The following is a 27,230-nucleotide window of genomic DNA, read 5'->3' as shown; positions in this document are numbered from 1 at the left end:
CCAACAGATGTGTAGCCTCCCACAGCTGCTGCCGAAATGGCTGCAGCTCGGAGAGCCCACACATTTATACCCTGCCTACTGGGTGGAGCCAGCAGGCAGGGATCTGATGTGTTGGGTACTCTGGATCTGTGAAGACTGTGTTTACCCTAGCAGTAACATAGACAGGCTACCAACACTTGTAGAAGTACAACTCGATTTTATTTAACTATGAATAACCTTAATATAACCTTAATAACCAAAATGGATAACCTTACAATGTTGACAAATGTGAGGTTATCCATTTTGGTAGGAATAACAGCAAATGGGATTATTTTTTAAATGATAAAATATTAAAGCATGCTGCTGTGCAGAAAGACCTGGTGTGCTAGTGCATGAGTCACAGAAGGTTGGTTTACAAGTGCAACAGGTGATTAAGAAGGCAAATGGAATTTTGTCCTTCATTGCTAGAGGGATGGAGTTTAAGACTAGGGAGATTATGCTGCAATTGTATAAGGTGTTAGTGAGGCTACACCTGGAGTATTGTGTTCAGTTTTGGTCTCCTTACTTGAGAAAGGACGTACTGGCACTGGAGGGTGTGCAGAGGAGATTCACTAGGGTTGGATTACGAGGAGAGGTTGAGTAGCCTGGGACTATACTCGTTGGAATTTAGAAGGATGAGGGGATATCTTATAGAAACATATAAAATTATGAAGGGAATAGATAGGATAGATGCGGGCAGGTTGTTTCCACTGGCGGGTGAAAGCAGAACCAGGAGGCATAGCCTCAAAATAAGGGGAAGCAGATTTAGGACTGAGTTTGGGAGGAACTTCTTCACCCAAAGGGTTGTGAATCTATGGAATTCCTTGCCCAGTGAAGCAGTTGAGGCTCCTTCATTAAATGTTTTTAAGGAAAAGATAGATAGTTTTTTGAAGAATAAAGGGATTAAGGGTTCTGGTGTTCGGGCCGGAAAGTGGAGCTGAGTCCACAAAAGATCAGCCATGATCTCATTGAATGGTGGAGCAGGCTCAAGGGGCCAGATGGCCTGTTCCTGCTCCTAGTTCTTATGTTCTTATGTTCTTATGACCTATTAAACATACTTGCACTGTGGATCGACACTATGTTAGATTGACTGAAGACCTATGCAAAACCCGACCAGCCTATACTGCTAGCACATGGTAGATGCTTGCGCTACTGACTGCGGGCTCTGTCTGTCTCAGAGGCTGCATCCTGAATGAGCGGGAAAACTAGTGCTCTCTGGCTTTATAGTGACCATGCCCTATCTGGTGATTGGCTGTCGTGTTGTGTGTGTTGATTCGTCTTGCAGTGTGTCAGTCAGTGTGTGTCTCTGCTCCATCATATACTTATGTGTAAATTATGACAGGATCTACCCCCATACCTGTACCATAATATACCTCATACATACAATACAACAGTGGTGACTACCACATGGACCTCACTTAGATTGTCCCACCAGGTTTGCCCTATGCTGCCTGGACCTGACTCACCATTTGCACAAAAATTGGACCAAAGGGGCTATCCTTTCCTCTTTAAATATTTCCTCAACTCTTCCTCCCATATGGGGCATTGCTCTGTTCTGTTGGTTGCTATGACCGTGGGTTCCTGTGGGTTCATTGAACACTTTAGTGGCCATTGCTTCTGATATCTCTTTAGTGTAATTCCCAGGGATTTCCGTATTCCCTTTCTTGAACAGGGGAACAACATTTTGGCTTCCTCCAATCATCTGGTCCTACTCAGTGGAGAGTGAGGACGCAAAGATCATCGCCAATAGCGCAGCAATCTCCTCCCTTGCCCTGACAACCTTGGATATATCCTGTCTGGCCCAGGGGACTTATCTATCCTGATGCTTTTCAAAATTCCCAGCACATCCTCCTTCTTAATATCAACCTGTTCGAGCCTATCTATCTGGATCACGCTGTTCTCACGAGTAACAAAGTCCATCTCTCTCATGAGTACTGAAGCAACATATTAATTTAGGGCCTCAGCTACCTCCTCAGATTCCAGGCACAAGTTCCCTCCACTATCCCTGATCGGCCCTACTCTCACTCTGACCATTCTCTTATTTCTCACATATGTGTAGAACGCCTTGGAGTTTCCCCTATTCCTTCCCACCAGGGCTTTTTCATGCCCCCTTCTAGGTCTCCTAAGTCCATTTTTGAGTTCCATCCTGGCTAACTTGTAACCCTTTCGAGCCGTGCCAGATCCTTGCTTCCTCAACCTTACATAAACTTCCTTCTTCCTCTTGACTAGAAGCTCCACTTCTCTTGTCATCCAAGCTCCTTCACCTCACCATTCCTTCGTTGTCTCAGTGGGACAAAACTATCCAGGACTCACAGCAAGTGCTCCTTAAACAACACCGCACATTACTGTTGTGCATTTCCCTGAGAACATCTGTTCCCAATGTATGCTCCTCAGCTCCTGTCTAATAGCAGTATAATTTCCCCTCCCCCAATTAAATACCATCCTATACTTGTGTTCCTATCCCTCTCCATGACTGTGGTAAAGGTCAAGGGATTGTGGTCACTGTCACCGAAATGCTCTCCCACCGAGACATCTGTGTGTGGGGCCTGTGGGGGGCGGAGGGAGGATCGAGCACCACGGGCGTGTTCAGGAGGTGTCTAGCCCGCGATCGGTGCCCACCGATCGTCGGGCCGGCATCTCTAAAAGACGCACTCTTTTCCCTCCGCAACCCCGCAAGATCAAGCTGCCATGTCTTGCGGGCAGCGGAGGGGAAGACGGCAACCGCGCATGCGCAGCTGACGTCACTTAGGCGCCACCGGCCGCATCATTCCCGGCGTGCCGCTTTGATGCAAGCGTCAAGGCCTGGCGCCCAAGATTCACGCACCGCCGCTCCTAGCCCCCTGGCCGGGGGGGGGGGGGGGGGGGGGGGGAGAGAATAGGGGGCAAGGAGCGGACTCCGATGCCGGAGTGAAACACTCCGGGTTTCACTCTGGCGTCGGCTGTTTGGCTCCCTTTGGGAGAATTGCACCCCATATCCTGTCATCCGTAGCTCTGGTTCCCATCCCCCTGCCAAACTAGTTTAAACCCTCCTGAAGAGCTCGAGCAAACCTCACGCCCAGAGTATTGGCTAATTTGGAAATCTTTTTTATTTATTTTTTTCTGCAGGCCATTCTTGTCCTTCTCCATGACTATCCAAAATCTTATGGAATTATGGTTACGAAGCCCAAAATTCTCCCTCACTGAAACATCAATCACCTGGCCTGGAGCATTCCCCAATACCTAGTCTATAGTTTGGCCCCCTCCCTGGTTGGATTGGCAACATACTGCATCAAAAAGCCCTCCTCGACACATCTAACAAATTGATCTCCATCCGAGCACCTGGCTGGAAGGGATTCCTAGTCAATATGGGGGCAGTTAAAATCGCCCTGCTTTTATCACAACTGCTCCTCTGTCTTCTGAGAGCTGTTGGGAGGCCTATAATACACTCCTAACTTTGTGATTTCACCCTTCTTATTCCTGAGTTCCACCCATAATGCCTTACTACAAAATCCCTCCAATGTGTCCTCCCTCAACGCAGCTGTAATCAGCAATACAACTCCCCCACCTCTTTTGTTTCCCCTTCTGTCCCATCTCAAACAACAAAATCCCAGAATGTTAAGCTGCCAGTCTGTCCCTCATTTAATCATGTCTAAGTAATTGCAAATACATCATAGTTCCATGCAGTAACCCAGGCTCTCAGGTCATCTGTCTTACCTGTTATACTTCTTGCATGGAAGCAAACGCATTCCAGCCCTACGCTGTGCCCTGCGGCTTCCTTCTGCCAGCTCTTACTCTGCGATATGTTTATCTCAGTCTCACTTTTTTCCCAAGTCTCTACACTTACTGGCCTGCTGTTCCAGTTCCCACCTCCCCGCCACAGTAGTTTAATCGTGGGTCTGTTACTGATGTGTCCCTTACTGACCGTGTGTCCCTTAATGATTCTTTCCTTTGCGGAATGTACGCCATTTCATTCATTGTCTTCAGAATAAATTGTTAACGTCATGAAAACTGAACTGCTTTACTGGAATTTGTAAAATTTAGTGAGCCTACAATGTGCAAGATGCGCATGCACAGTTTAAACGTTTTGGTCGCGGATCGATATGCACATGAACAAGCCGCGTATGCGCAGTGGACACAAAACCGCACAGTAAAGGAAGATCAATTTGCACATGCGCGATTGATTCCTACGCATGAAGTCATGAGCGTCATGACGTCTGAGGATCCGGACCACGCCCACTTAAAACGGAAATGCCCGAAAATTGTAAAACCAAATTTTCTTGCCTTAGTAGACAGAAAAACGCCTGAATTTAAACCAGCTGTTGAAAATAACTCTCACACACCCTGGAAAAAGCAGTCTGCACCACCCAAAGTGAAGAGAACAAAAAAAATTCCAAAACTAAAAAAGATGATTTGTTTTTCAAACAATACTACTCAGACATGGCTGAGTTATTTGGATATGCAAAAGATGATGAAGACAACGATACCAAATCCGAAGCAAAAAAAGATGATTTGGTTTTCGAACAATACTACTCAGACATGGCTGAGTTATTCGGATATGCTGATCCTTGCATCAGCGACACGGTTGCAAAGCTCAACACGAATCTACTCGTGGTAGATGAATCCAACACCATGGTGCCATGGCAGAGCGTCGATACATTGGATGACAGCAATACCCAAAACGAAGACGACGCCACACAGAGAGCACAGAAAGACTCCACACAGAGAGCGATGACAGGTTCCACAGTCAGAGTGATGAAAGACTCCAAAAGGGAAGCAAGCAAACACTCGTTGGCGAACACCATGCATGAACAAGACCATGAAGGTCAACCCGCCGTATCTGAGCAACCGCAAGCAGACTATGAAAGCCTATCAATGCTCACATAATCAAGAAGAAGACCATGTACATCTACCCACTGCATGCGAAAACAGTGACAAGGTGATCACACTCGACATACAGGAGGTACAGGATCACAGCGAGACTGACAGTTCTCAGCTTGTCTGTACAGAAGCACAGAGTAGGGCCACCCAAGAGTCCAGAGAGACCACGCCAATAGAAACCATGCAGATTTTGACTCCGGAAGAGGAGCACCAAGAGTCCAGTGAGACCACGTCAATAGAAACCATGAAGATTTTGACTCCAGAAGAGGAGCGCCAAGAGTCCAGAGAGACCACGTCAATTGAAATCATGAAGATTTTGACTCCGGAAGAGGAGCGCCAAGACGAGGAATCAAATCCACCACAAATGACTGATGTCACCAGCATCAATGCAACATCAGATCATTCTCACCATTCTCTAAATGAAACGTTTAATGTAACAGATTCCACAAAGGACATTCACACCAATAACTGTGACAATGACTCAAATTATCCACACGGGACATTCATTGAGCATAACAAGAAAAACAAAAGCCACAAGAAGCACAACAGAAATGAGAACAGCAAGAACAAAAGCAACATGAAGCGCAATAAGAACAACAAAAATCGCAAGAAGCACTGCATAAACGAGAACAACAACAGCAAAAACAAAAGCAACATGAAGCGTGATAAGAACAACAAAAATCACAAGAAGCACTGCAGAAACAGAAACAACAGCAATGAAACAACGACTTGTACAAAATGGTACAACTCTGCACATGAAGGACCATAAGCACAGAAAAAAGTCCATGTCAGTCAACATCAGTGGTTCGACCATGCAAAACAATGACAAGACTACAAACATGCCACGGATGACAACGAATCGCACAAACTCACATCTGCTCCAGAACAAGCAAGCACACCAGCTTTCAAGGCAGATGACATACTAAATTGATACCACAAGCACAGAAAAAAGGCCATGTCAGTCAACATCAGTGGTTCGACTATGCAAACACCTCAGGATGACGTATTGGTTACTTAAAATAACAAGAACACCGATAACATTCACAACGGAGTTGCAATATCAATATCACCCCGTCAACAACAAAAAAAGAAAAACACTCAGTGAACAAATTTATCAAGTTTGTACTCATAAATGTTTTTATTAAGATAGGACTCATAAATATAAATTGGCTTTGTAAAATATGCAATAGCACCATCACTTGTATAGGTGCAAATATCATAAGTAATCTAACTGTTTTGTACAATTTTCTTTAACGATGTACAGAAACTATGTAAAGAAAAAGGGAGGATGTGGTGATTGCGTATCAGTATAGATGCAATACAACTGAGCAAGCACTAGAGGGAGCACGGCAGAGCTATAAATACACAGGGACAGGAAGTGAGGAGACACTTCACGGAAGGGAGAACTGGTAGCAAGACACAGACACAGGCAGGCAGCATTTGAGGTAGCCGTAAGTTAAGCTCTGAAGACAGAACGAATTCACAATAAATCATCTTTTCCACCTTTGAGACTACGAGCTTTATTAAGACACGAGGAACAGCACAGGAGCAGTGAGGAGGAGTTATGTGACAGTGTCCCTTTGACACTTGCTGACTGTTTATTTCCTGTTTGTTTTCACAGGGGATTCAGTTGACAAAATAAAGAGTTGGCTGGAGGATTGTGGGTAAGATGATGACCGAACCTGAAGCTTTTTCCATTCTGAAATCCGAAATAAAAGCAGATCATACTCTGGCACCTGCGCTGGGAAAAAGCAAGTTAACATCTCAGGGCATGTTAGAACTTTTCAGGAGCTGTACGGAAGTAACTCTTGTCTTGTCAGAGAAATCTAGGTGTACAGTCAGAGAGATCTAGGTGTGCAGTCAGAGAGATCTAGGTGTGCAGTCAGAGAGATCTAGGTGTGCAGATCCACAAGTCACTGAAAGGGGCAACACAGGTGGAGAAGGTAGTCAAGAAGGCATACGGCATGCTTGCCTTCATTGGCCGGGGCATTGAGTATAAAAATTGGCACGTCATGTTGCAGCTGCATAGAACCTTAGTTAGGCCACACTTGGAGTATAGAGTTCAATTCTGGTAGCCACACTACCAGAAGGATGTGGAGGCTTTAGAGAGGGTGCAGAACAGATTTACCATCATGTTGCCTGGTATGGAGGGCATTAGCTATGAGGAGAGGTTGAATAAACTTGGTTTGTTCTCACTGGAACAAAGGAGGTTGAGGGGCGACCTGATAGAAGTCAACAAAATTATGAGACGCATAGACAGAGTGGATAGTCAGAGACTTTTTCTCAGGGCAGATGGGTCAATTACTAGGGGGCATAGGTTTAAGGTGCGAAGGGCAAGATTTAGAGCAGATGTACGAGGCACATTTCTTACACAGAGGGTAGTGGGTGTCTGGAACTCACTGCCGGAGGAGGTGGTGGAAGCAGGGACAATAGTGACGTTTAAAGGGCATCTTGATAAATACATGAATAGGATGGGGATAGAGGGGTACAGACCACGGAAGTGTAGAAGATTTTAGTTTAGTCGGGCAGCATGATCGGTGCAGGTTTGGAGGGTCGAAGGGCCTGTTCCTGTGCTGTACTTTTCGTGATGTGGAGATGCCACGTTGGACTGGGGTGAGCACAGTAAGAAGTCTTACAACGCCAGGTTAAAGTCCAACAGGTTTGTTTCAAATCACTAGCTTTCGGAACACTGCTCCTTCTTCAGGTGAGGAAGGAGCTGCGCTCCGAAAGCTAGTGATTTGAAACAAATCTGTTGGACTTTAACCTGGCGTTGTAAGACTTCTTACTGTACTTTTCCTTGTTTTTTGTTCTTTGTTCTTTCATTACTGAAAGAAGCTCATTGTCCCTGCTCTTTGACAGAACATCCAACTAATCCTCATTCTCTCGTTTCCCTGTAACCATGTAAATCTGACCCCTTCAAATAGGTTTTCAAGAGATATTGGTGGAATAGAGAAAGGTTGATGCCTCTGGTGAGTCAGTCAATAATCATAGGTAATAGATTGAAAGCTCTGTGGAAAAATTCTTGATGGGGAAGTCAGGAATGATTTTTTCAGATTTGTCAGGATCTTAAACCTTCTGCTTAAACAAGTGGTTGAAGGTCATTCCCTAAATTATCTGAAAGGGAGTTGGACAGGCTCCTGAGGATGAGGGTCGTGAAAGATGGTGGACAAAAAGCAGGGATATGGCACTAGGAACAACAGCCCTCTCAGAGAGTTTGCACAGTACAGCTGGCTCCCTGCTGTAACTGTCTATGATTCTAACAACTGCTTTTGAGGAATGAGCTTAGAATTATAGAATTTGCAGTGAAATGGAGGCCATTCGGCCCATTGAGTCTGCATCGAATCCCGGAAAGTGCACCCTACCTCCATCCTATCCCCATAACCCAGTAACTCCACCTAACCTTTTTGGACACTAAGGGCAATTTAGCATGGCCAATCCGCCTAACCTGCGCATCTTTGGACTGTGGGAGGAAACCGGAGCACCCGGAGGAAACGCAGACACAGGAAGAATGTGCAGACTCCGCACAGACAGTGACCCAAGCCGGAAATCGAACCTGAGACCCTGGAGCTCTGAAGCAACAGTACTAATCACTGCGCTACCGTGCTGGTTCCATCACCTTTTCAGGCTCAGCATTCCACGACACATTAACAATAAATTAATTAATTCTCATCTCATCTTTGGTTCTTAAATGAACACTTAGAATACATTTCCTTCCTGATTATGAAACTGTTTCTCCATATTTACTCCATCAAAACCCCTCATTATTTTGAACACTTCTATTAGCAGCAGCGTAGCACAGTGGTTAGCACTGTTGCTTCACCGCTCCAGGGTCCGAGGTTCGATTCCCGGCTTGGGCCACTGCCTGTGTGGAGTCTGCACATTCTCCCCATGTCTGTGTAGGTTTCCTCCGGGTGCTCCGGTTCCCTCGCACAAGTCCCAAAAGACGAGCTATTAGGTAATTTGGACATTCTGAATTCTCCCTCTGTGTACCCGAACAGGCGCTGGAATGTGGATTGTAGGCTCACTAAATTTTAATAATTCCAGATAAGCAGTTCAGTTTTCGCAGTAACTTCATTGCAGTGTTAATGTATGCCTACTTGTGACAATAAAGATTATTATTAAAGATTATTATTATTAGAGTCAGAGTCATAACAGTACAAAAGGAGACAATTCAGCCCATCAAATACAAGCAACTTTCCTCAGGGCTGTCTCACTCTCCTACTCTATCCCTTTAACCTTGTAAATGTTCATTCAATTTCCTTTTAAAATCATTGATCATCTCTGCTTCCAGCACATTGTGGTCAGCAATTTCCAAAACCTTCCTGCTCACGGTAGAATTTCCACCAAATTTCTTCCTTGCATTTCTTCCTTAAATCTGTATCTCCTCGTCTTTTTATCATCAGCTTTTCTCTGTCGATCTTATCTAAAACGATCATTGTCTATCGAATATCCCATTAGGTCTCCAGGGAGAACATACCCTGTTTTTCCAATCCAACTTTGTAACTAAAATCTCTCATTTCTGGAACTATTCTGGTAAATCTCCTTTTGTATTCTCTCAACGGCCCTCACCTCCTTCCTAATGTGTAATGACCATAACTGGACTTGTTCTGAATCTAAACAGAGTTGTGTAAAGTTCAATATAATTTCTCCACTTTTGTACTCAACTACCTTGATTTATGAAGCTAAAGATCGCATATACTTTGCTAATTTTCCTCTAAATATACCCTGCCCCTTCAACGATCTCTGCACATTGACCTTACGCCCACTTTAGAACCAGTATCATTAAGTCTATGTTGTATCTTCCTGTCCTTTCTGCCAGACAGTTCAAGGCAGCACCTTCCTAACCTATGACCACTATCATCTACAAGGACAGATGCAATAGTCATATTGGAACACCACCACCTGGAGGCTCCCCTCCAAGTCACTCACCATCCTGACTTGGAAATGTATCACCATTCCTTCACTGTCACTGAGTCAAAATCCTGGAATTTGTTTTAGGACGGCAAACGAACACAATGATTAGCACTGCTGTCTCACAGCACCAGGGATCTGGGTTCAATTCCAGCCTTGGTTGACTGTGTGAAGTTTGCACCTTCTCCCTGTGTTTGCATGGGTTTCCTCCGGGTGCTACAGTTTCCTCCCACAGTCAAAAGCTGTGAGGTTAGATGGATTGGCCATGGAAAGCCCCTTAGTGTCCGGGGATGTGCAGATTAAGTAGGATCATAGGTTACCGGGGGGGTTTAAACTAATTCAGCAGGGGGATGGGAACCTAAATTGTAGTCCCAGTGTACAGGATGTCGAGAGTAGTGAGGTCAGGGATAGGGTTAAAAGTTCGAAAGAGGGCACCGGCAAGCAAGACGCTGGTTTGAAGTGTGTCTACTTCAACGGCAGGAGCATCCGGAATAAGGTGGGTGAGCTTGCAGCATGGGTTGGTACCTGGGATCTCGATTTTGTGGCGATTTCGGAGACATGGGTAGAGCAGGGACAGGAATGGTTGTTGCAGGTTCCAGGATTTAGATGTTTCTGTAAGAACAGAGAAGATGGTAAAAGAGGGGGGGGGGGGTTGGCATTGTTAATCAAGGAAAGTATTACACGGGTAGAAAGGACGTTTGAGGACTCGTCTACTGAGGTAGTATGGGCCGAGGTTAGGAACAGGAGAGGAGAGGTCACCCTGTTGGGAGTTGTCTATAGACCTCCGAATAGTTCCAGAGATGTAGAGGAAAGGATTGCAAAGATGATTCTCGACAGGAGCGAGAGTAACAGGGTAGTTGTTATGGGGGACTTTAACTTTCCAAATATTGACTGGAAATACTATAGTTCGAGTACTATAGATGGGTTAGTTTTTGTGCAATGTGTGCAGGAGGGTTTTCTGACACAGTATGTAGACAGGCCAACAAGGGGCGAGGCCACATTGGATTTGGTACTGGGTAATGAACCCGGCCAAGTGTTAGATTTAGATGTAGGTGAGTACTTTGGTGATAGTGATCACAATTCGGTTATGTTTACTTTAGCGATGGGCAGGGATAGGTATATACCGCAAGGCAAGAATTATAGCTGGGGGAAAGGCAATTATGATGCTATTCGGCAAGATTTAGGATGTATAGGATGGGGAAGGAAACTGCAGGGGATGAGTACAATCAAAATGTGGAGCTTTTTCAAGGAGCAGCTACTGCGTGTCCTTGATAAGAATGTACCTGTCAGGCAGGGAGGAAGTTGTCGAGCAAGGGAACCGTGGTTTACTAAGGAAGTTGAAGCACTTGTCAAGAGGTAGAAGAAGGCTTATGTTAGGATGAGACATGAAGGCTCAGTTAGGGCACTTGAGAGTTACAAGTTAGCCAGGAAGGACCTAAAGGGAGAGTTAAGAAGAGCGAGGAGAGGACACGAAAAGTCATTGGCGGATAGGATCAAGGAAAACCCTAAGGCTTTCTATAGGTATATCAGGAACAAAAGAATAACTAGAGTAAGAATAGGACCAATCAAGGAGAGTAGTGGAAAGTTGTGTGTGGAATCAGAGGAGATAGGGGAAGCATTAAATGGACATTTTTCATCAGTGTTTACACTGAAAAAAGACAATGTTGTTTTGGAGAATACTCAGGTTCAGTCGACCAGGCTAGATGGAATTGAGGTTCACAAGGAGGAGGTGTTAGCAATTTTGGAAAATGTAAAAATAGATAAGTCCCCTGGGCCAGATGGGATTTATCCTAGGATTCTCTGGGAAGCCAGGGAGGAGATTGCAGAGCCTTTGTCCTTGATCTTTATGTCGTCTTTGTCGACAGGAATAATGCCGGAAGACTGGAGGATAGCAAATGTTGTCCCCTTGTTCAAGAAGGGGAGTAGAGACAACCCTGGTAATTATAGACCTGTGAGCCTTACTTCGGTTGTGGGTAAAATGTTGGAAAAGGTTATAAGAGATAGGATGTATAATCATCTTGAAAAGAACAAGTTGATTAGCGATAGTCAACACGGTTTTGTGAAGGGTAGGTCATGCCTCACAAACCTTATTGAGTTTTTTGAGAAGGTGACCAACCAGGTGGATGAGGGTAAAGCGGTTGATGTGGTGTATATGGATTTCAGTAAAGCGTTTGATAAGGTTCCCCACGGTAGGCTATTGCAGAAAATAAGGAAGTATGGGATTGAAGGTGATTTAGTGGTTTGGATCAGTAATTGGCTAGCTGAAAGAAGACAGAGGGTGGTGGTTGATGGCAAATGTTCATCCTGGAGTTCAGTTACTAGTGGTGTACCGCAAGGATCTGTTTTGGGGCCACTGCTGTTTGTCATTTTTATAAATGACCTGGAAGAGGGTGAAGAAGGATGGGGTAGTAAATTTGCAGATGACACGAAGGTCGGTGGAGTTGTGGATAGTGCTGAAGGATGTTATAGGATACAGAGGGACATAGATAAGCTGCAGAGCTGGGCTGAGAGGTGGCAGATGGAGTTTAATGCAGAAAAGTGTGAGGTGGTTCACTTCGGAAGGAGTAACAGGAATGCAGAGTACTGGGCTAATGGCAAGATTCTTGGTAGTGTAGATGAACAGAGAGATCTCGGCATCCAGGTACATAAATCCCTGAAAGTTGCCACCCAGGTTAATAGGGCTGTTAAGAAGGCATATGGTGTGCTAGCCTTTATCAGTAGGGGGATTGAGTTTCGGAGCCACAAGGTCATGCTGCAGCTGTACATAACTCTGGTGCAGCCGCTCCTGGAGTACTGCGTGCAGTTCTGGTCACCACATTATAGGAAGGATAGAACATAGAACATAGAACACTACAGCGCAGTACGGGCCCTTCGGCCCTCGATGTTGCGCCGACCTGTGAAACCATCTGAAGCCTATCTGACCTACACTATTCCATTTTCATCCATATGTCTATCCAGTGACCACTTAAATGCCCTTAAAGTTGGCGAGTCTACTACTTTTGCAGGCAGGGCGTTCCACACCCCTACTACTCTCTGAGTAAAGAAACTGCCTCTGACATCTGTCCTATATCTCTCACCCCTCAATTTAAAGCTATGTCCCCTCGTGTTGGTCATCACCATCCGAGGAAAAAGACTCTCACTGTCCACCCTATCTAACCCTCTGACTATCTTATATGTCTCTATTAAGTCACCTCTCAGCCTTCTCCTCTCTAACGAAAACATGTGGAAGCTTTGGAAAGGGTTCAGAGGATATTTACTAGGATGTTGCCTGATATGGAGGGAAGGTCTTATGAGGAAAGGCTCAGGGACTTGAGGTTGTTTTCGTTAGAGAGGAGAAGGCTGAGAGGTGACTTAATAGAGACATATAAGATAGTTGGAGGGTTAGATAGGGTGGACAGTGAGAGTCTCTTTCCTCGGATGGTGATGACCAACACGAGGGGACATAGCTTTAAATTGAGGGGTGGTAGATATAGGACAGATGTCAGAGGCAGTTTCTTTACTCAGAGAGTAGTAGGGGTGTGGAACGCCCTGCCTGCAACAGTAGTGGACTCGCCAACTTTAAGGGCATTTAAGTGGTCACTGGATAGACATATGGATGAAAATGGAATAGTGTAGGTCAGATAGGCTTCAGATGGTTTCACAGGTCGGCGCAGCATCGAATGCCGAAGGGCCCGTACTGCGCTGTAATGTTCTATGTTCTATGTTATCGTGTCAGGGCAGGAAGTGAGCTTAGTTAGGGTTTCTTTCAGAGGGTCAGTGCAGACTTGTTGGGTCAAATGGCTTCCTTCTGCACTGCAGGAATTCTATGGTTCTAATTCCCTCCCATACAGCACTCTGGGTGTACCTACACCTCATTGACTGCAGCCATTCAAGAAGGCAGCTCACCACCTTATTCTCAAGTGCGATTAGGGATGAGCATAGTTGGCATCCCACTAATGAATGAGGGAAAAACCAAGTGAGGTGATTGAGACAGATAGTTAACGACTTTTAAGACTTATCTGGGTCGTGCCTGCTGAACAGATGGCGTATAGAAGGATTCAGACGGTTGGTCTAGATAGGACACGAATTGGCGCAGGCTTGGAGGGCCCAAGGGCCTGTTCCTGTGCAGTATTGTTCTTTGCTCTTTGCTCTTTGTTCTTTGTAACTCTAAAATTGTATAATTGGGTTTATATTGATTTTCTTCATTCTGACTACACAAATGAATTATTTCACACTTGTTAAATCTGTGTTGAATTTTCTTTATTTGTGCATGAGATGTGGGTATCGCTGGATAAGCCAGCATTTATTACCCATCCCTGAGGGCAACTAAATGTTAACCACATTTCTGTGGGTCTGGAGTCAGACAAAGGAAGAATAGCATTAATGAACCAGATGGGTTTTTACAACAATCGATCATTATTAGGCTTTTAAAGTGCATCATGGTGGCGCAGTGGATTAGCCCTGCAGCCTCATGGCCCCGAGGTCCCAGGTTCGACCCAGCTCTGAGTCACTGTTCCGTGTGGAGTTTGCACATTCTCCCCATGTTTGCGTGGGTTTCGTCCCCACAACCCAAAAGATGCGCAGGCTAGGTGGATTGGCCATGCTAAAATTGCCCCTTTATTGGAAAAAATAAATTGGGTACTGTAACTTTATTTTTAAAAAGATTTTAAATAAATAAATAAAAATTATTAGGCTTTTAATTCCAGAATCTTATTGAATTCAAATTTCACCGTCTGCATAGTGGGTTCAAACCCAAGTCCTCAAAGGAATATCCTGGGGCTCTGGATTACTAGTCAAGCAACAATGCCACGATGCCACTGTGCGATGAATATAACTAATTGTCATACTTCATAGTTTGTATTTTTTCAGTAATATTATTAAAACCCGGGTTAAAATGTGTCTGTTAGAGCTGTGATTGAAAGTGAGGGAATCCGTAATTTTGCAGGGAAAGTTTCTATAGGCCCCCCAATAGCAGCAGAGATGTGGAGGAACAGATTGTGAAACAGATTTTGGAAAGGTGCAGAAGTCACAGGGTGGTAGTCATGGGTGACTTCAACTTCCCAAATATTGAGTGGAAACTCTTTAGATCACATAGTTTGGATGGGGTGGTGTTTGTGCATTGTGTCCAGGAAGCTTTTCTAACACAGTTTGTATATTGTCCGACCAGAGGGGAGGCCATATTGGATTTGGTACTTGGTAATGAACCAGGGCAAGATAGATTTGTTAGTGGGGGAGCATTTTGGAGATAGTGACCACAATTCTGTGACTTTCACTTTCGTAATGGAGAGGGATAGGTGCGTGCAACAGGGCAAGGTTTCCAATTGGGGTAAGGGTAAATACGATGCTGTCAGACAAGAACTAAGTTGGGAACATAGGCTGTCAGGGAAGGACACAATTGAAATGTGGAACTTGTTCAAGGAACAGATACTACGTTTCCTTGATATGTATGTCCCTGTCCAGGCAGGGAAGAGATGGTCGAGTGAGGGAACCATGGTCGACAAGAGAGGTTGAATGTCTTGTTAAGAGGAAGATGGAGACTTGTGTAAGGCTGAGGAAATAATGTTCAGACAGGGTGCTGGAGGGATACAAGATAGCCAGGAGGGAACTGAAGAAAGGGATTAGGAGAGCTAAGAGAGGGGCTGAAAAATCTTTGGCGGGTGGAATCAAGGAAAACCCCAAGGCTTTTTACACATATGTGATAAATATGAAAATGACTAGAGTAAGGGTAGGTCCGATCAAGGACAGTAGCGGGAGTTTGTGTATTGAGTCTGAAGAGATAGGAGAGGTCATGAACGAATACTTTTCTTCAGTATTTACGAATGAGAGGGGCCATATTGTTGAAGAGGACAGTGTAAAACAGACTGGTAAGCTCGAGGAGATACTTGTTAGGAAGGAAGATATGTTGGGCATTTTGAAAAACTTGAGGATAGACAAGTCCCCCAGGCCTGACGGGATATATCCAAGGATTCTATGGGAAGCAAGAGATAAAATTGTGGAGTCGTTGGCAATAATCTTTTCATTCTCACTCTCAACAGGGGTGGTACCAGGGGATTGGAGAGTGGCAAATGTCGTGCCCCTGTTCAAAAAAAGGAATAGGGATAACCCTGGGAATTACAGGCCAGTTAGACTTACTTTGGTGGTGGGCAAAGTAATGGAAAGGGTACAGAGGGATAGGATTTCTGGAAAGACACTGCTTGATTAGGGATAGTCAGCACGGATTTGTGAGGGGTAGGTCTTGCCTCACAAGTCTTATTGAATTCTTTGAGGAGGTGACCAAGCACGTGGATGATGGTAAAGCAGTGGATGTAGTGTACATGGATTTTAGTAATGCATTTGATAAGGTTCCCCATGGTAGGCTTGTGCAGAAAGTAAGGAGGCATGGGATAGTGGGGAATTTGGCCGGTTGGATAACGAACTGGCTAACCAATAGAAGTCAGAAAGTGGTTGTTGATGGCAAATATTCAGCCTGGAACCCAGTTACCAGTGGCATACCGCAAGGATCAGTTCTGGGTCCTCTGCTGTTTGTGATTTTCATTAATGAGGGAGTTGAAGGGTGGGTCAGTAAATTTGCAGACGTTACGAAGATTTTTGGAGTTGTGTATAGTGAGGAGGGCTGTTGTCGGCTGTAAAGAGACATAGGTTGGATGCAGAACTGGGCTGAGAAGTGGCAGATGGAGTTTAACCCTGAAAGTGTGAGGTTGTCCATTTTGGAAGGACAAATATGAATGCGGAATACAGGGTTAACGGTAGGGTTCTTGGCAATGTGGAGGAGCAGAGAGATCTTGGGGTCTATGTTCATAGATCTTTGAAAGTTGCCACTCAAGTGAATAGAGCTATGCAGAAGGCCGATGGTGTGCTTGCGTTCATTAACAGAGGGATTGAGTTTAAGAGGCGTGAGGTGATGATGCAGCTGTACAAATCCTTACCAAGGCCATATTTGGAGTACTGTGTGCAGTCCTGGTCGCCTCATTTAGGAAGGATGTGAAAGCTTTGGAAAAGGTACAAAGGAGATTTACCAGGATGTTGCCTGGGGTGACATGATAGAGGTTTATAAGATGATCAGGGGAATAGATGCAGTAGACAGTCAGAGACTTTTCCCCCGGGTGGAACAAACCATTACAAGTGGACAAAAATTTAAGATAAATGGTGGAAGATATAGGGGGGATGTCAGAGGTAGGTTCTTTACCCAGAGAGTAGTGGGGACATGGAATGCACTACCTGTGGAAGTAGTTGAGTCGGAAACATTAGGGACCTTCAAGCGGCTATTGGATAGGTACATGGATTACGGTAGAATGCTGGGGTGTAGATTGATTTGTTCATAATCTAGGACAAAAGTTCGGCACAACATCGTGGGCCGAAGGGCCTGTTCTGTGCTATATTTTTCTGTGTTCTATGTTCTATGAAGCTAAGCAGAAGGTTTCCATCCTGGTCCTCGGGGCTCTACACCAAGTTAAATCTGGGTATTAACTTTATACATAAGTGGTATTTGAAATATATAGGTTGATTCATTGGAATGTTGAGGCACGTTTCAGGAAGCAAGATGTTGCAATTGTAAAGCTATTTCCTTGTTGCTGATGTGCTTAATTCTGTGTTCAAATTAAAGCTTGCTTTTAACTTAAACACTCTCTACTGGCCAGTGTCATCACTTCTGTGGTGCTGTAACCTTTCCTCACAGTTTTATCAAATGCAAATAGTTGGGTTCTGGTCCCAATCTGTCTCCCATTAAATCAGTTAAAATTACATCTTTATTACACAGTGATTATACCGTGCCATGCGGCATGATGGCATAATGGTTAGCACAGTTGCTTAACAACTCCAGGGTCCCAGGTTCGATTCCCGGCTTGGGTCACCGTCTGTGCGGAGTCTGCATGTTCTCCTGCTGTCTGCGTGGGATTCCTCCAGGTGCTTCGGTTTCCTCCCACAGTTTAAAGATGTGCAGGTTAGGTGGATTGGCCATGCTAAATTGCCCCTTAGCGTAAAAGGTTAGGTGGAGTGACTGGGTTACAGGGATAGGGAGGCGGCAATGGCTGAAGTAAGGGTGCTCTTTCCAAGGGCTGGTGCAGACTCGATGGGATGGGCCGAATAGCCTTCTTCTACACTGTAAATTCTATGATTCTATCTGTACATTACCTGCACCCATACCTTTCTGACGTGCACAACTATTTTCCTCAATGCTTGTTGCACATCTTTGTTTTGTGTCATCCAGATATTTTGAAATTACACCTTATGTACCCAACTCCACATTATTAATATAATACATAATTAATATATATCTAAAAAAGCATTGGGCCTAATACTGACCCAGGGTATCAGCACCATGAACTTTCCTCCAAGCCGTAAAACAGACATTCACCACAACTCTTGAAGGGTTACGACCTGAAACATTAACTTTTTTTTCACAGCCTGACCTTCTGAGCATTTGCTGCATTTTTGTTTTTTATTTCAAATTTCCAGGAGCAACAATACGTTTTTGCATTCATCTTAACTTTCTGCGTCATATTCTTTTGCCAATTTTATATCAATTCTGCCACTGTCTCTTTAATTCCATGAACTTTAAATTTTTCTCATATTACAATTTGTCAATGTGTTTGAAAGTCTCTGAACCACATTGTTCTCATTAACCCTTTCCATGACCTCATCAAAAACAAGATCAGATTTATCAAACTCTAAGATCTCAATGGGCTGAATAATCTTCTGTATCATAATGAATCTAATGGCTCATTTTCCTTTAATAAATCTGTGCCTCACTAACTTGAATGAGTTTTTTGAGGAGGTGACAAAGATGATCATTGAGGGAAGGGCAGTGCGTGTTGTTTACATGGAGTTCAGTAAAGCGCTTGACTAAGGTACCTCATAGCAGATTGGTGCAAAATGTCATAGAGTTTCATAGCCATAGAATTTACAGTGCAGAAGGAGGCCATTCGGCCCATCGAGTCTGCACCGGCTCCTGGAAAGAGCACCCTACCCAAGGTTAACACCCTATCCCCATAACCCAGTAACCCCACCCAACACTAAGGGCAATTTTGGACACTAAGGGTAATTTATCATGGTCAATCCACCTAACCTGCACATCTTTGGACTGTGGGAGGAAACCGGAGCACCTGGAGGAAACCCACGCACACACGGGGAGGATGTGCAGACTCCACACAGACAGTGACCCAAGCCGGAATCGAACCTGGGACCCTGGAGCTGTGAAGCGATTGTGCTATCCACAATGCTACCGTGCTGCTCCCAAAGGTGAAGGCACATAACATCAGAGATGAGGCGGTGATGTACCATCAATTGTACGCGAGGCGAGTGATTTACCAATGTCTGGCTTTAATTGACTAGAACACAGCTCTGCGATCGTCTACAATGGAAAGGGACGATCGTCAGGCGTCTGACCATTTATACCTCGTTAATAGAGGCGTGGTTAACTCAGCCTCTCGGCCAATCGGTCGAGAGGCACATGACCGACCAGGGCCAATGGTAAGCCGACGTTCTGGCCCAATGGCAGACAAGTATGCAGATCATATCACCACATTCACCCCTTGCGGAGAAGGAAGGCGGGGGGGGGGGTGTGAACGAGACCCAGGGTGGGGGGGTGGGGGGGGGGGGGGGGGAGAACTGGTGATATGAGTAGCGGTCGGGAGAATAAATTTTCTCTCCTTACCCTTATCGAATTTGGGGGCTTCCCACTGGCCCAGACATAACGATATTTACAAAAAAAAGGTCCATGGGGCTGTAGAACTCTAGAAGGATTTGATCAGTCTTTTGGTGGTCCTTGACGTCCTGGCAGAACGCCGCAGTGGAGGAGTTGACGTCGGATCGGCCGATGGTCCTGCTGATGTCCTGGAGTCCGGGAGCGATGGACTTCGAGTAGTCTCCGTCACCTGAGCTGGCCGCGGAGACGCCATGGATGAGGGATGGGGAAGCTGAGTGGGGTGCTGGCGTGAAAAAGGGGAGGGGGGGTCTGTGGTGGGGGGGGCCGCACGCCGGCGGGTGCCAGGTCCCGGAGGGAGACCGTGTCCTGCCGACCGTCGGGGTACTCCACATACGCGTACTACGGGTTAGCGTGGAGTAACTGGACATGCTCCACCAACGGGTCGGACTTGTGCACCCGCACATGCTTCTGGAGCAAGATGGGCCCGGGGGTGACCAGCCAAGTCGGGAGAGGGGATCCGGAGGATGACTTCCTGGGGAAAACCAGAAGACGTCCATGAGGCGTCTGATTAGTTGCGGTACAGAGGAGTGAGCGGATAGAGTGTAGGGCATCGGGGATCACCCCTTGCCATCGGGAAATAGGGAGATTTCTGGACCGGAGGCCCAGTAGTATGGTCTTCCAGATGGTACCATTCTCCCGCTCGACCTGTCCGTTACCCCGAGGGTTATAGCTGGTCGTCCTGCTAGAGGCGATGCCTCTGTCGAGCAGGAATTGACGCAGCTCGTCGCTCATAAATGAGGACCCCCGATCGCTGTGGATGTACGCGGGATAGCCGAACAGTGAGAAGATGGAGAGTAGGGCCTTAATGACGGTCGATGTGGTCATGTCGGGACAGGGAATGGCGAAGGGGAAGTGGGAGTATTCGTCGATAACCACCAGGAAGTAAATGTTGCGGTTGTTAGAGGGAAGGGGCCCCTTGAAGTCAATGCTAAGACGTTCGAAGAGGCGGGATGCTTTGATCAGGTGTGCGCGCTCGGGGCAATAGAAGTGCGGTTTGCACTCGGCGCAGATGTGGCAGTCACGGGTTACTGACCTGACTTCCTCGATGGAGTAGGACAGGTTGCGGGCCTTAATGAAATAGTAGAAACGGGTCATCCCTGGATGGCAGAGGTCTGCGTGGAGGGAGCGGAGGCGGTCTGTCTGCGTGCTGGCGCAGGTACCGCGGGACAGGGCATCAGGAGGCTCATTGAGCTTCCCAGGATGATACAAGATATCATAGTTGTACGTGGACAACTCGATTCGCCACCGTAAAATCTTGTCATTTTTGATCTTGCCCCTTTGTGCATTATCAAACATAAAGGCCACTGACCGTTGGTCTGTGAGGAGGGTAAACCTCCTGCTGGCCAAATAGTGCCTCCAATGTCGCACGGCTTCGACTATGGCCTGGGCTTCCTTTTCCACAGAGGGGTGGCGGAGTTCGGAAGCCTAGAGAGTTCTGGAGAAGAAGGCCACGGGTCTGCCCGCTTGGTTCAGGGTGGCCGCAGAGCCACCTCTGATGCGTCGCTCTCGACCTGGAAGTGGAGGGCCTCGTCGATTGCGCGCATCGTGGCCTTTGCGATGTCCGCTTTGATGCGGCTAAAGGCCTGGCAGGCCTCCGTCGACGGCGGGAAGGTCGTGGTTTGCATGAGGGGACGGGCCCTGTCAGCGTAATTGGGAACCCATTGGGCGTAGTATGCGAAGAACCCCAGGCAGCGTTTGAGGGATTTGGGGGTAGTGGGGAGAGGGAGTTCCATCAGGGGGCGCATGCGTTCGGGGTCGGGGCCTATCACTCCGTTACGCACTACGTAGCCGAGGATGGCTAGGCGGTCGGTGCTAAACACGCATTTATCCTTATTGTACGTGAGGTTAAGGAGTTTTGCGGTTTGGGGGAATTTCTGGAGGTTGGCGTCATGGTCCTGCTGGTCGTAGCCGCAGATGGTGACATTATCAAGATACGGGAAGGTAGCCCGTAATCCGTACTTGTCGACCATTCGGTCCATCTCCCGTTGGAAGACCGAGACCCCATTTGTGACACCAAACGGAACCCTAAGGAAGTGGTGGAGGCGCCCATCAGCCTCGAACGCGGTGTACAGTCGGTCACTCGCGTGGATGGGGAGCTGGTGGTAAGTGGACTTAAGGTCCACAGTGGAGAAGACCTTGTATGTCGCGATCTCGTTTACCATGGTAGAAATACGGGGGAGAGGATACGCGTCCAGTTGCGTAAACCGATTGATGGTTTGGCTATAATCGATGACCATCCGGTTTTTCTCCCCCGTCGGGACCACCAGCACTTGGGCTCGCCAGGGGCTGTTGCTGGCCTCGATGACCCCTTCTGTCAGCAACCTCTGGACCTCGGACCTGATGAAGGACCGGTCCTGGGCGCTGTACCGTCTGCTCCGTGTGGCGACGGGTTTGCAATCGGGGGTGAGGTTAGCAAACAGGGAGGGGGGGTCCACTTTGAGGGACGCGAGGCTGCAGACAGTGAGGGGGATATAGGGCCGCCGAATTGAAAAGTCAAGCTCTGCAGGTTGCACTGGAAGTCCAGTCCTAGGAGTGCCGGTGCGCAAAGGTCAGGGAGGACAAGGAATTTATAATTTTTAAAAACCTTCCCTTGGACGTGAGGTCCGCGATGCAGCACCCGGTGATGTGGACGGAGTGCGAACCTGAGACTAAACCGATTTTGTGTGTTACGGGATGGACAGGGAGCGCGCAGCGTCTTACCGTGTCAGGGTGAACAAAGCTTTCCGTGCTCCCGGAGTCCAGCAGGCAGTCCGTCTCGTGGCCGTTGAGGTGGATCAGCGTTGTCGTTTTGGCGAGCGTGCGTGGACGAGACTGGTCGAGTTGAACGGCCGCGAGCCATGGAGAAAATCCATCGTCGCCGTCCGAGTCGATGCTGGAGGGACCTTGCGTGGCAGACCCAGAAGTCGGTAACCAGGATCCATATGTGAGGTCTGCGCCCCAAGATGGCGGCGCCCAGGATCCGCATGTGGGGTCGGGGCCCCAAGATGGCGGCGCCCAGGAAGCCCTCGTGGACGCTGGGGGCGGGGCTAGCATTGCCGGCGCTGCGAGCGGATGAGGTGAGGCGTGCAGGCCGGGTGCAGGAGGCGAGCCGGGTGCATCAGCTGCAAGGGTAAGGCGCGCAGGCCGGGTGCAGGAGGCGAGTCGGGTGCATCAGCTGCGAGCGAAGGAGGTAAGGCGCGCAGGCCGGGTGCGGGAGGCCGGGGGCGGGGGGAGCAGATTCGCGAGGCGGGCAGGCAGGGACCGGGGGGGCCCGGAGAGGCGAGCCGGTCGGGCGCTGGGGCCCGGGGGCGGGGGGAGCAGATTCGCGCGGCGGGCAGGCAGAGACCTGGAGGGGCCGGGGAGGTGCGCTTGTCGGCCGGCGGGGCTCGCGTCGGGAGCGGCTGGGGGGGCCCTGGGGGAGAGAGAGAGGCACACAGGCCATTCGCAGAGGCCTGAGGGCGAGGGGGGGAGTGCTGTGCAGCTTCCAGAAGCGCTGCAGACAGCGTTTTGGCCTGGCAGACCGTGGAGTAGTGGCCCTTCTTCCCGCAGCTCTTACAGAGGGCGGAGTGGGCTGGGCAGCGCGAGCAAGGGTGTTTAGCGTACCCGCAAAAGTAGCAGCGGGGCCCCGCGGATTTATCGGGGCGTCGCGCGGCACAAGCCTGAGGGAGGTCGGGAGCAGCGGGTGGCGGGTGGGAAGCGTACCAGGAGGCCTGGCCAGGGTCATAGGTGCGAGCACTTAGATCTGCGACCTCCAGGGAGGCGGAGAGAGTCAGCGTCTCCGTTAAACTGAGTTCGTCTCTTTCCAGCATCCGCTGGCGGATCACAGGAGACAGCATCCCAGCCACGTAAGCGTCTCTGATGAGTAGCTCCATGTGCTCTGTAGCCGAGACCGCTACACAGGAGCAACCTCTCCCCAGGGCATAGAGGGCCCGGGCGTATTGGCTTAGAGACTCACCGGGGACCTGCTTTCTGGTGGCCAGCAGATGTCGAGCGAATACCCTGTTGACCGGTTTGATGAATTGTCCTTTTAGCTTTTGTATAGCGTCATCATAATCCGTTTCCTCTTTGATTATTGCGTAAGCGTCGATACCCACGCTGGAGTGGAGGACGTGCAGCTTCTGTGCCCCGGTGGGGGGGGGGGGGGGGGGGGGTGGTTGTAGATGCTAGGAACCCTTCGAGGCAAGTCAGCCAGAGTTGGAAAAGTTCTGCAGAGTTCGGAGTTTGCGGGCTGATGCGGAGGCATTCGGGCTTGATGCGGAACTCCATCTTCAAAGTCGTAGTCAATTAAATTGATGTACCATCAATTGAACGCGAGGCGAGTGATTTACCAAAGTCTGGCTTTAGAACATAAGAACATAAGAACATAAGAACTAGGAGCAGGAGTAGGCCATCTGGCCCCTCGAGCCTGCTCCGCCATTCAATTAGATCATGGCTGATCTTTTGTGGACTCAGCTCCACTTTCCGGCCCGAACACCATAACCCTTAATCCCTTTATTCTTCAAAAAACTATCTATCTTTACCTTAAAAACATGTAATGAAGGAGCCTCAACTGCTTCATTGGGCAAGGAATTCCATAGATTCACAACCCTTTGGGTGAAGAAGTTCCTCCTAAACTCAGTCCTAAATCTACTTCCCCTTATTTTGAGGCTATGCCCCCTAGTTCTGCTGTCACCCGCCAGTGGAAACAACCTGCCCGCATCTATCCTATCTATTCCCTTCATAATTTTCTATGTTTCTATAAGAGCCCCCCTCATCCTTCTAAATTCCAACGAGTACAGTCCCAGTCTACTCAACCTCTCCTCATAATCCAACCCCTTCAGCTCTGGGATTAACCTAGTGAATCTCCTCTGCACACCCTCCAGCGCCAGTACATCCTTTCTCAAGTAAGGAGACCAAAACTGAACACAATACTCCAGGTGTGGCCGCACTAACACCTTATACAATTGCAACATAACCTCCCTAGTCTTAAACTCCATCCCTCTAGCAATGAAGGACAAAATTCCATTTGCCTTCTTAATCACCTGTTGCACTTGTAAACCAACCTTCTGTGACTCATGCACTAGCACACCCAAGTCTCTCTGAACAGCGGCATGCTTTAATATTTTATCGTTTAAATAATAATCCCGTTTGCTGTTATTCCTACCAAAATGGATAACCTCACATTTGTCAACATTGTATTCCATCTGCCAGACCCGAGCCCATTCACTTAACCTATCCAAATCCCTCTGCAGACTTCCAGTATCCTCTGCACTTTTCGCTTTACCACTCATCTTAGTGTCATCTGCAAACTTGGACACATTGCCCTTGGTTCCCAACTCCAAATCATCAATGTAAATTGTGAACAATTGTGGGCCCAACACTGATCCCTGAGGGACACCACTAGCTACTGATTGCCAACCAGAGAAACACCCATTTATCCCAACTCTTTGCTTTCTATTAATTAACCAATCCTCTATCCATGCTACTACTTTACCCTTAATGCCATGCATCTTTATCTTATGCAGCAACCTTTTGTGTGGCACCTTGTCAAAGGCTTTCTGGAAATCCAGATATACCACATCCATCGGCTCCCCGTTATCTACTGCACTGGTAATGTCCTCAAAAAATTCCACTAAATTAGTTAGGCATGACCTGCCTTTAACGAACCCATGCTGCGTCTGCCCAATGGGACAATTTCTATCCAGATGCCTCGCAATTTCTTCCTTGATGATAGATTCCAGCATCTTCCCTATTACCGAAGTTAAACTCACTGGCCTATAATTTCCTGCTTTCTGCCTACCTCCTTTTTTAAACAGTGGTGTCACGTTTGCTAATTTTCAATCCACCGGGACCACCCCAGAGTCTAGTGAATTTCGGTAAATTATCACTAGTGCATCTGCAATTTCCCTAGCCATCTCTTTTAGCACTCTGGGATGCATTCCATCAGGGCCAGGAGACTTGTCTACCTTTAGCCCCATTAGCTTGCCCATCACTCCCTCCTTAGTGATAACAATCCTCTCAAGGTCCTCACCTGTCATAGCCTCATTTCTATCAGTCGCTGGCATGTTATTTGTGTCTTCCACTGTGAAGACCGACCCAAAAAACCTGTTCAGTTCCTCAGCCATTTCCTCATTTCCCATTATTAAAACTCCCTTCTCATCCTCTAAAGGACCAATATTTACCCTAGCCACTCTTTTCTGTCTTATATATTTGTAAAAACGGATTTAATTGACTAGAACATAGCTCTGCGATCGTCTACAATGGAAAGGGACGATCGTCAGGCGTCTGACCATTTATACCTCGTTAATAGAGGCGTGGTTAACTCAGTCTCTCGGCCAATTGGTCGAGAGGCACATGACCGACCAGGGCCAATGGTAAGCCGACGTTCTGGCCCAATGGCAGACAAGTATGCAGATCATATCACCACAGGTGGCGAGATGGATACAGAACTGGCTCGGTCACAGAAGGAAAAGGGTTGCAGTAGAAGTTTTTCTGAATGGAAGTTTGCGACTAGTGGCGTTCCACAGAGATCTGTGCTGGGCCTCTGTTGTTTGCAACATACATAAACGATTTGGAAGAAAATGTAGCTGGTCTGATTATTAAGTTTGCGGATGACACCAAGGTTAGTGGAGTGGCACATAGTGTTGAAGATTGTCAGAGGATACAGCAGGACATAGATAGGTTGGAGACTTGGCAGAAAAATGGCAAATGGAGTTTAATCCAGACAAATGTGAGGTGATACATTTTGGTAGGTATAATATAGAGGGGAAATATACCGCAAATGGCAAAACTCTTTGGAATATAGGAAGTCAGAGGATCTGGGTGTGCAGGTCCACAGATCTTTGAAAGTGACAACACAAGTGGACAAAGTGGTCAGGAAAGCATACGGAATGCATGCCTTCATTGGACGGGCATCAAGTACAAAAACTGGCAAGTCAGGCTGCAGTTGTATACACCGAAGATAGGAGCAGGAGGAGGTCTTTTGGGCCTTGGTAAGGCCGCACTTAGAATATTGTGCACAATTCTGGTCGCCACACTGCCAGAAAGATGTGGATGCTTTGGCGAACTTGCAGTGGAGGTTTACCAGGATGTTGCCTGGTCTGGAGAAGGTTAGCTAGCTGGACTCGGACTGTTTTCATTAGAACAACAGAGGTTGAGGGGTGACATAATAGAGGTCTACAAGATTATGAGGGGCATTGATAGAGTGGATGGGCAGGCACACTTTCCCAGGGTGGAGGAGTCAGTCACCAGGGGGCATAGGTTGAAGATCCATGGGGCAAAGTTTAGAGGAGATGTGCGGGGTAGGTTTTTCACACAGAGGGTGGTGAGTGCGTTGCAGGGAAAGTTGGGGAAGCAGATACATTGAGGGCGTTCAAAGGCATCTTGACAAATACATGGATAGGATGAGGATAGAGGGATACGGCAGGAAGTGCTGAGTGTTTTGGCCGAGGGTGGTATCATGACTGATACAGGCTTGGAGGGCCGATGAGCCTGTTCCTTGTGCTGTATTGTTCTTTGTTCTATGTTCTTTGTTCTTTTAAACCTAGATTTTTCCAAATTCAAATTAATTTGTCCAGGATCATTGTTTCTAAATGTTTCCCCTCAATTGATGTCAGCTGGCCAACTTCAGTTGCAATTACCCTTAGAAGTGACTTTCACCAATTTTTTTTACAGGTCCCGTCAGACGAGCCTACAGGAGGAAACCAACCCACCCGAATTAAATGGTATAATTTGTCCCATGTGAGCTAATCCATAATGTCGGGCTGTTCACTAGTATCTATGTTAGTTTATAAAAAATTATTTC

The 27,230-nt window shown here is 47.2% G+C and overlaps 1 protein-coding gene across 7 annotated transcripts in view; it reads left to right on the top strand.

Annotated features, from left to right (window-relative positions):
* Positions 1-27,230, top strand: part of tespa1 (thymocyte expressed, positive selection associated 1) — a 146,994-nt gene that overhangs the window by 19,936 nt on the left and 99,828 nt on the right. For 5 of the 7 annotated variants that reach the window (XM_038779631.1, XM_038779633.1, XM_038779632.1 and 2 more), the window contains 2 exons: positions 6,497-6,539; positions 27,101-27,150. The exons of the other annotated variants lie outside the window; for them this stretch is intronic. In XM_038779631.1, coding sequence (XP_038635559.1) covers positions 6,497-6,539; positions 27,101-27,150 — 93 coding nt within the window. The remainder of the gene's footprint in view (positions 1-6,496; positions 6,540-27,100; positions 27,151-27,230) is intronic. 7 annotated transcript variants of the gene reach the window in all.

This window comes from Scyliorhinus canicula, chromosome 19 (assembly GCF_902713615.1).
Source record: "Scyliorhinus canicula chromosome 19, sScyCan1.1, whole genome shotgun sequence".
In the NCBI taxonomy this organism is placed as follows: Eukaryota; Metazoa; Chordata; class Chondrichthyes; order Carcharhiniformes; family Scyliorhinidae; genus Scyliorhinus; species Scyliorhinus canicula.
The sequence above is the reverse complement of the archived record's forward strand: the minus strand, read 5'-3'. Positions and strand labels throughout refer to the sequence as shown.